At 30.1% G+C, this 13,932-nt stretch overlaps 1 protein-coding gene across 1 annotated transcript in view; it reads right to left on the reverse strand.

The window, feature by feature from the left end:
• Positions 1-1,975: 1,975 nt before the first annotated feature.
• Positions 1,976-13,932, reverse strand: part of LOC100569278 (tachykinins-like) — a 101,980-nt gene continuing 90,023 nt past the window's right edge. Inside the window, exons 2-3 of the mRNA XM_029486777.1 lie at positions 4,493-5,027; positions 1,976-2,220 (exon numbers count right to left, since the gene is read on the reverse strand). Coding sequence (XP_029342637.1) covers positions 2,171-2,220; positions 4,493-5,006 — 564 coding nt within the window. The 5' untranslated portion in view covers positions 5,007-5,027 and the 3' untranslated portion in view covers positions 1,976-2,170. The remainder of the gene's footprint in view (positions 2,221-4,492; positions 5,028-13,932) is intronic.

Raw genomic sequence — 13,932 nt, forward strand, 5'->3', positions numbered from 1 at the left:
TAATTCACTGCAGTAAAAAAATATATTATCATATACCTACGTAGTACGTATTATATTTTTAAATATTCTTTTTCTTTTAGGTGATCAAAATATAAATAGAAAATATTATACAAACAAATAAACTAAATAAATAAGGCTTTCAAAATTAGTATTTGATTTTAAATACCAATAATTTGAGAAAATCTTTAGAATACTTTGATCAGATACTTTTTTCAAAAGTACCCATTTAAAATACATATTTGAGGAGGTACTTAAAAGGTATTTGAAATTTGAATACTTTTATTCAAGTACCTACTTAACAAGACTTTATTCAACGACTTAGTAGTTAACAGTTTAACTTAATGAGTTATTTTTGATTATTGTCAACTTAACTTAATTGTGTAGTTGTATACCCATTGCCCACCTGTTACCCGCCTTGAATATGTGTATTATATATACCTACTAAATATTAGGAAAAACATGTATAAAAAATACTACACCTAAACTAAAAATATCAGAGTCGAATGCAGTATTCTGTTTTTTACAACAGGGTTGAAATTATATTTCGTCACTATATTGTTTAAGTCCAGTTCAAATATAAAATGGATTAATGCGTTATTTTTATTTTTGAATAAATATTGCAAGTTTAATAATATTTATTTTCTGATGAAACTGGGTGTTTGCGTTATTTACATATATTATTTGGTTTTAACTTTTCGTGTTAGCCGGGGGATTAAAAATAATTATTTTTTTCGTTACCATAGTATAAATAAATATTCCATCAAAGAAATGCAAGGCAATGTATGATCGAATATCTAGTCAGTGAATGTCTTACTTTATGACAATTTCTGATTTAAAACTACAACTGGATTGTGTAAATTAAAAAATTATATCTGATTTATTCCTGTAAAAAAAACCGGTTGTGAACAGCACAAATCAAAATTTTTAGAGTTTCGTATTAAATTATATTATACAAGATATTTTTATTTATTCTAAAACTAAACGAAAATCAATTTATTAATCATAGGTATTGATTTTTTTTTTTTACGCAAACCTGCTAAGATTTAGGTGTATCGGAGAGTAGTTAAATAGACTACGCAATTCGAAGCAGTTGAAGCAAAATAGACTTTTGATAAAATATAAAACAAAAGTTCAAAACTTAACGGTGCATGTCGTGTAACGTGGATAGGTGCTTGGGACTAGATGGCTATGAGCCTATGATAAATTTGATAAGTGAAAATGCTGTTCTGTGTACTATATTCCATATTATACAAATGGAGTTCTCGTTTCCCTTTTCCTAGACCAGCCAGGTATTACATTTTGGCCGTCACCATCGTTGTTGTTCTCGTAAGTGAATCTTATTTACGTAATTGGAATAGCTGGATCATCATTTACACTGTGAGAGGCACTATCGTTGGTATTGAGCAGGTCATCCTGGTATAGCAAAACCAATTATAATATTTTATACTTCGATCAACGACCTTTTGAAGATAAATTGATTTTTATGTTGTTGCAGTTTCTGGTAGAAACCTTGGGCTGTATACGTACTACCGTTGATTGTGAAAGAAACATAATATAATACCTAAGTTAGTGATAATAGTTCGGTTAAATTCATACGAATCCGCAACAGTACCTATGATTTACCTATACCTAACCCATACTATTATGGCACCGATCGTTGGCTATTATTTTCAGCCAAAAATTGTTTCCATCGATATTTTTACCGAGTTCAATTGTTGGCAGTGGTGACTAATGGTCATATTTTTATTTCAATATATTATATATCTGAATAATAATATGCCGAGTAAAAAAGAATGTTAAGAAAGATTAATGATCCGCCGAGTGGGTGTAACTAACATCAATGAATTTATTTTCCGCACAATAATTCATAATATTTGTGTTTTTTCCTTCAGATGACAAATTAAATGGACAGAATAAAACGCAGAATTAATAGTTGTAAACAATATAATATAATATATAATTATTATCTAATATAATAATATAATGTAGACAAACAAATTAGTTATTATGTAGTTCCTTTATACAATCAATAAAATGTTTATTTAACGTCATAGACATTAACACTACTAAATAAGTCATCTTAAACAATTTTAAATAGCAAAACTCATATTATATAGTAGGTATTAATTTCGTGCTACGGTAATATTGTTAAAAAAAAATTAATTAAAATTCAACGCATTTCTCTCTCTTCGTCGAATTTAGCCGCCACCAAATTTCGCTCTGAAACAATCAACGCATAATATTATACAATCGACACATTATTATATTTTCGTGCGTTTTAATAGAACCGACCGACCAACCAACCACCGACCACCAATATGTTATGTTTTTAATCATAATTTGTTAGCTGATAATGTAAGGCACGTACGATTTTAAGTGGGTAGGTACCTACATTCGAGTAACTATATAGGAAATAACCAAATATCATTTTGGGACCAGCACGTGTCAAGTGGGTGTATTTAATAGAATTGTCTTTGGTGCGTTTTGTTATGTATACGTTGAGCAACATTTGTTCGTTAAGCGAAAAATCCCGACAGACCTGATGATTTAAATTTATAAAGAATACCCCTGATAAACTTCAATGAATATACACACTCGTCTAATGATTGGTCAGTGTGCTAAATGATCAATATGATGACGTAATAGGTAGATACAAATAAAATTCCATTATTGAAAAACGTCTTAGGAAATTATTAGTCATTAAAAATGCATCGTCATCACGCGTGGACCATGATTAATGTTGTTTGGATTTATTTTAATATTAATTATTGGTTAGATTAAGATTAAATATATTTAAATTATTGTTAATTAATGTTTATATTATAATTTGTAGGAACATGAATTCATTTTAGAAAACATTAAAATATGCACTTTATTTTCTAAAACTGACGAAATATGAAAATTAGAATCAGAATAGAGTTTTTTGTCTATTATCCTAATGCGTTTTCTATCCAAAAGTATTGTAATCTTTGCTGGTAAACGTCTCTCTCTTTCTCTCGATTTATGGGATTATAGATGGACCATGTTATATGCGGTTGTAACTTTTTCTAACAATTTTGGCTCCTAAACCTCTCTCTCGCTCTCTCTCTCTCTCTGCTATCAGTTTATTTCTTCACAGGTCTCTGTACCAGTTTTTCCTAACCTTTCGAACCTGGGTACATAAAGATATTTTTATCTGGGAATAAGGAGAGCACGATTGATTGGGTACACACGTTTAGGTACAAATATTTTCAACAATGAATACAACGTTTAGGTATATAATATTTTTTTATAAATTTTAAATTCCACGTTTAGGTAAAAGTTTTAAAATATTTTTTTTTTTACTATTTTAGTTTTTAGAGCCTATTAGCGTTACCCAGAAGGTACCATGAGGAGGTTGACATTTTATAGTTTATATTATTGTCACCTAAAAACTTTTTGCAACTTTAATTTAAAAATATGTTGATCATTATGTATTATATTATATTAAATCTATAAAGTTTTTTTGTCGCTTAGTCAATAACAGTACTAGAATTACGTATTTACGTAGGTACCTATATAATATTATATTACCGTTAATTTATTGCACCCAAACGTTCTCTGCTTTTCCAGTAAAAATTATGGTTATGCCCCCAATAGTATATTTTATTTTATATTTCTTTGTGTCCAAACGTTTTGGTATTTGGGTCAATGTGTCCAAATGTTTAACAGCCTTTGTAAATTACTTGAATAGCTTGAAATGGTTTATTTATCTAGGTTAGGAAAACTCACGTAAAATCATATTCTAATTGAATAACCCAGTATAGTTGTATGACATTTCGAGGCATAGAGTTTGAGAAACATTGCTCAATATATAGCATGGTACAGCACCAGCTAACGTCTAAATCGCTTATCTACCTACACGCTACCTCCACCACCGCGGGATGATAATTAAATACTTAGTACATACTCGAGTTAGTAGAAATAAGAGTTTAAGTGGGATTGTAATCCCTAAAGTGAGAATCAAATACATTTTATCCACTGTTTGTTTTTTTTTTTTTTGTTGCAAAATTTGTGTCTGGTGAAAAACTAAATTATCTATTTTTGGTATAATAAGTAATAGCTATACTCATTTTAAAGTTTTAAACCCTATACATTAAAGGTGTAAAATTTAAGGATTTCGTTATGTAATAATATCGAATTTAAACATATTACGTGATAATATATAAATTAATATTGAAAAAACATTGTTAATATAGTTTTATTGTATGATTATTTTTAGTTTATTTTTTTTCCTGTCTGAACCCTACTCACATCACAGCTATAGGCTTGATTATTTGAGTAAGTAGATCAATATTGTAGTCATATAATAATATAATAATAAAATATTTAAATATTGTAATATTATATTATGATAATACTATTATATTGCATGTAATCTAAACATTTACCAAACATTTTGTTTGACGTGTATACCAAATATTTTGTTGTGGATAATTAAATATTATTATTATTATAAAAATAAAACGCTCACCCCGGTCCGAGAGTTCTGACTTCAGTTCGTCGATGATCCTGTACAGGATATATATGGGGGACAATTGGACGTCCGCGTCAACGGCGTCCTCGTGGTCTGGCCACTTCTTTCCGCGGACGCCGTAGAACGCGTCCGCAGACGGAACTTTCTTTCCCCGCATGCCGAAGAACCCGGCCGCCGAGCCCTTGTTGTTGCTGTAGTAGTCCTTCTTGCCGCGCATGCCCATGAACCCCATACTGGCCCGCTTGAAGCCTTCCGCCGAACCACCGCCGAACACCGCGGGCCTGCTGCCGCCGTCGAACATTGGGCGCCGGAACACCATGGTCCGCTTGTCCAGGTCCACCGCTGCGGAAGTCTCGTCGCCGCCGCTGCCTCCGCCGCCCTGGTCGCGGTCTTTTTTGCCCCGCATGCCCATGAACCCCATGCTGGCCCGCCGGTCCACCGACGGGTCGGCTAACACGGCCGCCGCCAGAGCGGCCAGCGCCACGAGGCCCACGTTGATTTTGTGTGGCATTTATCGGGCTCTGTTGCACACCTGTGGACCGAAAATATAACAAAAACTTATCATTATGATCAGTGAAGTACGCAGGGGTAGGGTTCTGAATGTTCTGATCCCCCCCGAAATTCCTTCCTTTTACAAAAAAATCTTATTTACTACCATTTCAATATACACAGAGTCGATCAATTGTTGGTCATTTTTATTAGAGACAAAATAAATTGTTAAACACAATTATTATTACTATTTTATTATGACAAAAACGTCGATAACTATTTCAGTTATTTTTTTTGGCTGATATAGAACATTGTTAAACGTCTGCCATAATCGTCGTATGGTGTATCGTCATGTATCATCGTCCATTGATTATTACCACGTTTATTACGACCCGAAGACAAGCTCGGATTAAAACATTTTGAGGCCCAGAGGTCAAAGTTTTAAACGAGGCCCTTGTACGAAAAAAAAATATGAATGTATATAATGTGTTCCGGGGTGAAGTGACCAGCCGAAATCATATAAAAGTATACCAAAACGATGAAGAAATACCCTTTAAAGATTGGGTCTAATTTTTTATTTTTAAACTAGGTATGGGAAATTAACTTTTTTTATCAAAATCATACATATCAATCATGTATCTTCAAAAGTTTTCAACATTCTGATGTAATATTATTTTATTTTAAAGCTATCTAATTATCCTATCGACTGACATACGCAATTAAACCAGAAATGTGTTAATTATTTTTATTAAATTAAAAAAAACAGAAAAAAAGTTGGCAAAAATCAGTATTTTTTAAAGGAAATTGTGTATTATTCCAAATAGTGTATTACTTAGTACGGGTTTTTTGTATTATTCTACTGAATTCTACTGAATAATTCAATAATACCTAAATTACCTTGAGAGTTTGGTTTTCATAATATATTCCTGTTAATCGTCACAATCTTAGTTTTCCTAGGATTGAGTCGGTTAATTGGTCGTCAATCGCTTAATTTTATACTATTCAGTAAATTTTAGTTGTCATAATACAAAAAACAAAAACTCATAGTTAATAATAAATTACTTGGAATAATGCACAATTTCCTTTTAAAAATAATAATTTTAATTTTATTTAATAAAAATAATTAGCACATTTCTGGTTTAATTGTGTATGTCAGTTAATAGGACAATTAAATAGCTTTAAAATAAAAATAAAACTACGTCAAAATGTTTAAAAGTGTTGAAGATACATAAACAAATGTGTGATTGTCAAAAGTTAATTACCCACAACTAAAAAAATAAAAAAATTAGATTCAATCTTTAAAGGGTATTTCTTCATCATTTTTGGTATACTATTTCATATGACGTTGGCCGGTCACTTCACCCTGGAACACATTGTATATTATTTAATATTAGGTACCTGTTATAATAAATATAATATATAGATATTAGGTAATATCTATAGAAAATAGGTAATATATAGAAATAAATCACTTTATTTATAAATGATAATTTATAAGCTTTTTCCTAGCTAAATAATCATCGATTTTTTTTTATGCAGTGTTATATAGCCTATAACGGAAAAGTAATGGACAAATCAGAGGCCCCTAAATAAATTCCAACAATCGAGGCCCCCCCTTGCCCCCCTTAATCCGGGCTTGCCCGAAGAGGCTCTATAGTCTATAGATGACCTCGAGTGTTCTAAATGTGGACTAAATTTGAGGCAAACTACAATTTATTATAACCAATTATAAAAAAATTATTAAGCAAAAAATAATGTAAATTATTTACTTAGGTAAAACCCTAACTGAGTAAACTAGATTTGGAGCGAGTTACTTTTTTGAATAAGGAACAAGAACTTGGAACGAGTTCATTTATTAAAAAATGGATGGGGAATGGAACGAGATCCTTTTAAAAAGAAACTTTCCCAACATTGAAATTAGGTATTTCAGTTAAAAGCATATTATACTAAAATTTAGAGGACCATTATAGTTGATAACCTAGGTAACCAAAATTGATTACTTTACTGTTAAAATGTTCAGAAAAAAAGCTTTACCAGAATTTTCAAAAAATATAGTGGGTACTATTTGAAAAAATAAAGTCGATTTTATAAATGGTTCAACTGATCAGACTCGAGTGTTTAAACATTTTGAAAATGCTATAAAAAATTTGCCTAAATGTAGAGAAACACTTATTTTTTTTTGTTTTAACGAAATTCCATATCATCGATCCGTAATTGTTAAAAAAAAGCCGCTTACAATGACATAACACATAAAATACATCCTGAATATTTTTTGTATAGTAAAAAATTATACAATAATATAAAGTCGTTAATATGTAATGATACAATAATTTTGAAGTTAAAGTTGAAAGGGGGCTCACTAAGTTTATGGTGTCCCGAGGCCCAATTGATCCTTAATCCGGGGTTGGGTCCACCTGTCGTTAATCTATAAAACTATGCCTCCCCCTAGAACAAAATCATAACTATACCACTGCTTGTTGGCGATCAACCTAAAAAGGAGTTATAGTTATAGTTATAGTTATAGTTATAGTCTTGGCATAGTTATTACTTATTACCTAACGGTGCATAGTGCATACTGTATGAATAATAATTCACCGTCGCGCATCTGAAGGGCTCAATAGTAGCAGCCAGAGATATACACAAACGATATTAAAGCATAAAACCAAATTCATTAAGTTAAAGGAAAAAAATAAAAATTAATAGTGACTTGTTCGGCAACTCATTCACTGTTAGATAATGTGTATTGAGCGAAGTATTTCGTATATTATGTTAATATGATATTAATATAATATTATAATTGATGATCGATTAGAACATAGCCACAGAATTTTATTTGGTTAGAGTCATCAGATTTTATAGACGGTCGTTCAACAAAATACGAAATAGCTATTGTGAACATATGTTAATTAATGACGAGTTCCTTTTGTAGTATCACAATGGTAATTTGAAAATATTTAAAATAATTTTTAAATATTTAAAAACAAATATAATTAATTTTAGTTCAGAGTACTACTTATTAAATGCCTGTACTAATGTACCAAATTTAGATTTTTTTTTTACTGATTCAGGTAATAATTTAAAAAAAAAAACATTGCTGTAAAATCACTCGCTCTGCTCAGAATGTAAAATTGGTAATTAATATTAACTAAGCTGCAATTTATGTATTATTTTTTTGTCATTCCAAGTTGTATCACAATTCTATACTGGATATCCTTATTGAAAACTAGCTGTATCTAATCATAACCACTTTTGTGTGTTAAAAATAATAAAATCATAAATATAATATATAATTCACTGCATTGACAAATATTGGGATAACATTTTAAAAAATTAACAAATATTATGACATTTATTAAAACAAATGATATAAAGTACAATGTACATTGTACATAGATTAGTATTTTGAATTTCTGTTTTTAAAACCACGGCCATTGTTATAAATATACAATATATTTCTACTATAACTGCACATAGAAAAATATGCCACTTTGTAAACCTTCGAACCCTAATTATAAAATATGTGTAACTAAAATTATAATATTAAGCTCAGATTTTTGTATTCGAATCAAAAATATTACGTTTCACTAGCGTCTTCGTCCTTTGATGGGTTTCATTACTGCAGAGATTTGGATGACATTTTGGAAAAATGTCTATTTGTTTGAACGCTGATTAAAAATAACTTACAGTCGACCCCATGTCCTCATTAAAAATGTTGGTTGTTATTCGTTATAATTGCGAAATTATAGTGAAAATGAATTAAATCGTGGTGATGTATGGTTATGGTTTTAAAATTATTGCTTCTTGTTCGATTTTATAGCTAATAAGCACTAAGATGAAAGATAAAAACGTTTTTGAATGAATCTTATTTTGGTTTATTGTTACACTGAGTATATCTCTAAATTAATATAGGTATTCTCTTCTTCTTTAAAACGATTGTAACTCTTTGTTAAAATAATATTTCATAAAAAGGAATTCCTCTTTAATAATGTTAGTGTTTTTCATTTTCATAATAGGCATAATACTTCTATAATATTATAATACTATTGCTGTAAAAGCAATTTTAGTCGATCTGCGTCAACGTGTTGAACATTGTTGATGTTACGTCCTCTTATATAATATACAGCACCGAGACAGTCTGTTATTATGACAAGGGAAACGATTGCAAAAATCAAAAGTATTGTATTTTGATACATTTTAAGTTATTTTTTTACTATCATTACCTACCTCTATTATAATGTTCTATTTTATTCAATAAATACGTTTACTTGCTATATGACCGTTACCTACATTTAGTCGACGACAATTTTACTCGTATTGTTCGCAAAATTTCGAAAAATATATGTTTTTTACGCCATTACGATTTCGATATACTTTGAAGTTCGATTTCAAATCATAAGTATGATTTATTTAAAAAGTGTAAAACTGACTACAACGTTGGCTTATAAAGTACCTATCTACTTTGAGGCACTTTCGATATTTGACAACTAAACGACTGTCGAATCTGCCACTATAATATTATAGTTGATACATTTTTTCTCATTGATATTTTTTGAAATAATACCATCATTTTCACTACCCATATACTATGTAGCCAATGAATAAAATATCATGTAATAGGTACAATATAAAATGTCAAACACGCACCAGTACCTATATTAACCAGTTGGATTCCTGCAGTCGTGATAATATCTTATCGATACGTTAAATCATCTATAATATAATATATTATTTCATGTATTTTATTATCGAGGTACATTAAATTACTATTAAAAATAGCGTTAGAGTTGAAAAAAAAAATGGTGTCAATACTGCGCGTGAGCAGGTATCTATATAATAATATAGTTTGGCATTGATAGCCGCGATAGACGTCCACGCAGCGTGCAGCGTGTGTAATTTTTTTAGCCCCAAAAAAGGCTAAAATAAAAGAAAAACTGTATACATATATCATATATGTATATGGTAAATTAAATTAAATTTTTGTGCGGTTTTTTTTTATTTTTACGACCCTTGTCAGTGTAACGACGAGATGTGTGCGAGGAGTGTTATCAGCACTATAATGCTATACGAGCCCTCCTGCACGGTTGTACGTGATGCTATTCCCTACTGGACCGTTTAAAAGGGCTGAACGAGCGAAATAGAGAAATTCATTGTGCCCGCGGGCGGGTGTGTGGGTGGTGGTTGGCAGGGGGGAGGTACGATATGGAGCTCTGGACGCGAGTAAATTTCATAGGAAAGGTTATTTTTTTGTTTTTTTACCGTAGAAATTAGTTGTGGATGTTAATCGCGTCAGCCTCCGTTGGCTCCAAAAAAATATATTCCTAACGGTTCTGATTAATGGCCGACGACGACGACGACGACTACGACGGTATTATACAAATCGCCACTCGGGGAGACGTTAGAATAAAAACATTTCACGGAGTTTAAATTGAAAAATAATGCTTAAACGTAGGTATTTACGTTATTATTTTCTAAAAATTTTTTTTTCGATTCTATTGTCGTAGACTAAGGCGATACTGGTTCGTGCCGTTTTGAGTCGACGCAGTGAACAATATGAACTCTGAAGGAATCAGCCGTCAAAATATTATTACGATCTCTGCCTGCAAACAAAACCGTCGAGTAACATATTATATTGCCACTCGTTTCTCTCCCGCTGTGGCCTTGACATACTTTCCGTTTTTATCGCATGTGTGGTTTTCTTTACCACTACTTCGACGTTTTCTTCAGTAAGTACATATATGTATATATCGAGACGATACGTGTATGTTGTTTTTCTCTGCAATAATACAGCTTTGATAGAACGGCGTCCTGGATAGGCAATCTGAGTACATGACTAACTGTTTTTCCGGATTCTCGTTTAGAAGTATGGCGTGTTTTTTTTCATTCGTTTTAATGATAACAAACGAGCTCATCCGATCGGCCACGGGTAGATTACACCAATTTACCAGTGGAATATCCGTGTCCGAACGTGGCCAACTATGATTTATAAGGTATATATTATTATTATATACCAGACGCCTGTACCACCTGATTCCGCTGACCTGGACATGTTACTTTAGCGTCAAAAAATAAATAAATACTATATGTACCAGGTGCACCGGAGTTACGGCGGTATTAGCGAGGAACTCTAAATTTTATGATTTACCAACATTCATTCAAAAAATTAATATTATAAAAATTGCACATTCGAAAAATTCAAGAAATAATTCGCATTTAAACGTGTATGATATTGTAATAATAAAATGTGTATCTACTTTTAACACAAATAGCTCGAGGCTGTTGAGACAAAAGATAATTTCGATTAAACGTCAGATTTTTATGAAATGTTAAATAGTTACTGTACTTCAACTGCAGTCTGTAATATTAATATATTATTATGCTCTACGATTTTCTTCTTTTATATAACCGCTGAACACAATAATACAATATATTACGTTTTATTAATGTACAGTTTACACGTGCATAGATTTTCTCGAGCGAAGGTCATGATAGTGATTTTCTTATTTCTATCGTTATATTTTCTCCGAATCTCCAAAGTATGGTTTAGTATAAACTTTTCTTCACATAAAAAGCTTCTTTGACAAATATACTTGGTGATGCGCTGCATTATAGGTTTTGTTTTTTTTTATAACAACTCATTTTGAGTTTAATTTTTTTTTTTTATTATTAATGGAGTTTAAATTTGTATATTTTTATATATATTTTTCATTGGAATAGTATTATTCAGACGTCCAATTTTGTAGCAACTGTAACTAATTCAAAATTAAGTCTTTTATATTATCAATTTAGTCGAATATTAGCGATACCTAGGTAAATTACGGGATGTATAATATTAATCTATTATATTATTATAATTCGAATCTCAAAATGTTAAGATATAACGATGTCTGACCATCATGGCTAACAGCAAGAATTAGATTGAAACAATTTAGAAAATCGTTATTGCTATATATAACGGTATACCTCTGGTACCTAATTGTAATTATAATAATTATCGACACGAGTCATTATTTTGACGTACCAACACATATATAGGTATATAATATAGCACATATTGTAAATCACATAATGTATGATCACATTTTGAATACAACATGTCTATAAAGTATAAACTAATTGTAGTTAATTAATCTCTTGAAATAATGGTATACCTATTACCTATATGGGCTAAATGTAGAACCAACGAAAATGTCAAGAAATTCAATGGGTAGATATTACGCAGCGAAGTGTGTGTAAGTTTGTAATTATGTGCGAAACGATTTGGTGAGATCACAGGGTTAGCTTGTTAAAAACCTAAATTTGAAAGAAACACACATAGTTATTACAAAATCTCTATGAATTTACCGTAATTACAATTAATCCGTATTGATTGTAAAATTTCCAAAAACGTCTAGAAGTGTTTGAACTTGAATATTCCATACATAACGTGAATTCAACAACGAGTAATTTACATAGTCATTAGTGTTCGTGTTATTAAGTTATTAATTACCTCTACATAGTAAATGTACACAACAGATTCATTTTACTAATTAATCAATTCGTCATATAATACAGAAATTGCACTGCTGTTTTTCATTTCAACATAGTGCCTAGGCACTTTATAGAGTTTAGACCAAACATAATTTTTATTTATAATTATTATTTTTTTTTAATTAATTCACATAATACTTCAAATGTATGTATGTATATCATATTATTATATATTATATATATATATATATATATATATATATGTTTTATTTTATTTGCATTCAATTTTATTTTTCAATCTTTAGAATATTTCGTTACATTCATATTTATCCCCCAAATAATACAATTAATATATTAAAACTTTAACGATTATAAATTAATTTTTGGTATTTGATTATGAAAATTTAACATCAACTGCTTTCGAAAATCCTAGAAATACATTCAAATTGATTAATTCGTATACATTTCAAAGCGGAATATGTATATTCATTATTGTTTTTATAACGTTCCTATTTATTGTATTGTTTGTTAATATACATTTATACACACAATGAAAACAATGAAAAGCTAACTTTTTCTATATTAATTGTTGAAAATATATTTCTACTGAGTACAGATAATGAGAAAAAAAATTTTCCGTGCAAAATTGATTTTAATATCACTTTAAAAGGCTATGTTGAATACGTTATTACAATGTGAAACGGTTAAAACAATTTTATCTTTTATAATCAAACATTTATGGAATTTTAAACACGAAATAAATCATTTAAATAAAACGAATGATAAAAATGCACTGTACATTTTAGTTGGATGTATTATGAGAATTACTATAATAATATGGATATCTTAAGCCAATTTAACGCTTTATGATTACCTACCATAAATATTACAATAATTTATTGTCGTCGTACGTGATTTCACCGATTTAACGTCTATATAGTTACAATTTCCACTCTACGTAAACGATGTTTCACTGATGTCATAATAATATTATAGTAATGAACAAATTTTAAATCAGTACAAAAAAAAAAATGTAAACCCATTTTAGCGTCGAGATGGGTGCTAATTTTTTAATCAAATTAATTGTTATAATTATTAAATTAATTGAATGGGTACAGATACTTGAATATAGTTAGGTACTTAATAAAACTCCTTCAAACATTCGAATATTACTACACACGTAATGTGAATTTGTATTTTTAACTTTGTTGTAAAGATCAAACATTTTTAAATATGGGGACACGGCCGATAAGTCTTAAAATGTTAACAAGAAATTTCGGAGAGCGTCATCTGCTGCACAAAGTTATCTGAAAAGGAATCAAATGAACAAAATTGATTAAATGAAATGTTGGGCTGGCAGAAATGTTACCCCTTTTTGTATGTATGTGTGCACATTATACATAATAGTTTACTAGTTTACGTTGTTTGATTCATTTGAGCATCACTTTGTTAATCGGTCTTCGAATTAAATCTCAAAACTT

This window comes from Acyrthosiphon pisum, chromosome A1 (genome assembly GCF_005508785.2).
Source record: "Acyrthosiphon pisum isolate AL4f chromosome A1, pea_aphid_22Mar2018_4r6ur, whole genome shotgun sequence".
Lineage (NCBI taxonomy): Eukaryota > Metazoa > Arthropoda > Insecta > Hemiptera > Aphididae > Acyrthosiphon > Acyrthosiphon pisum.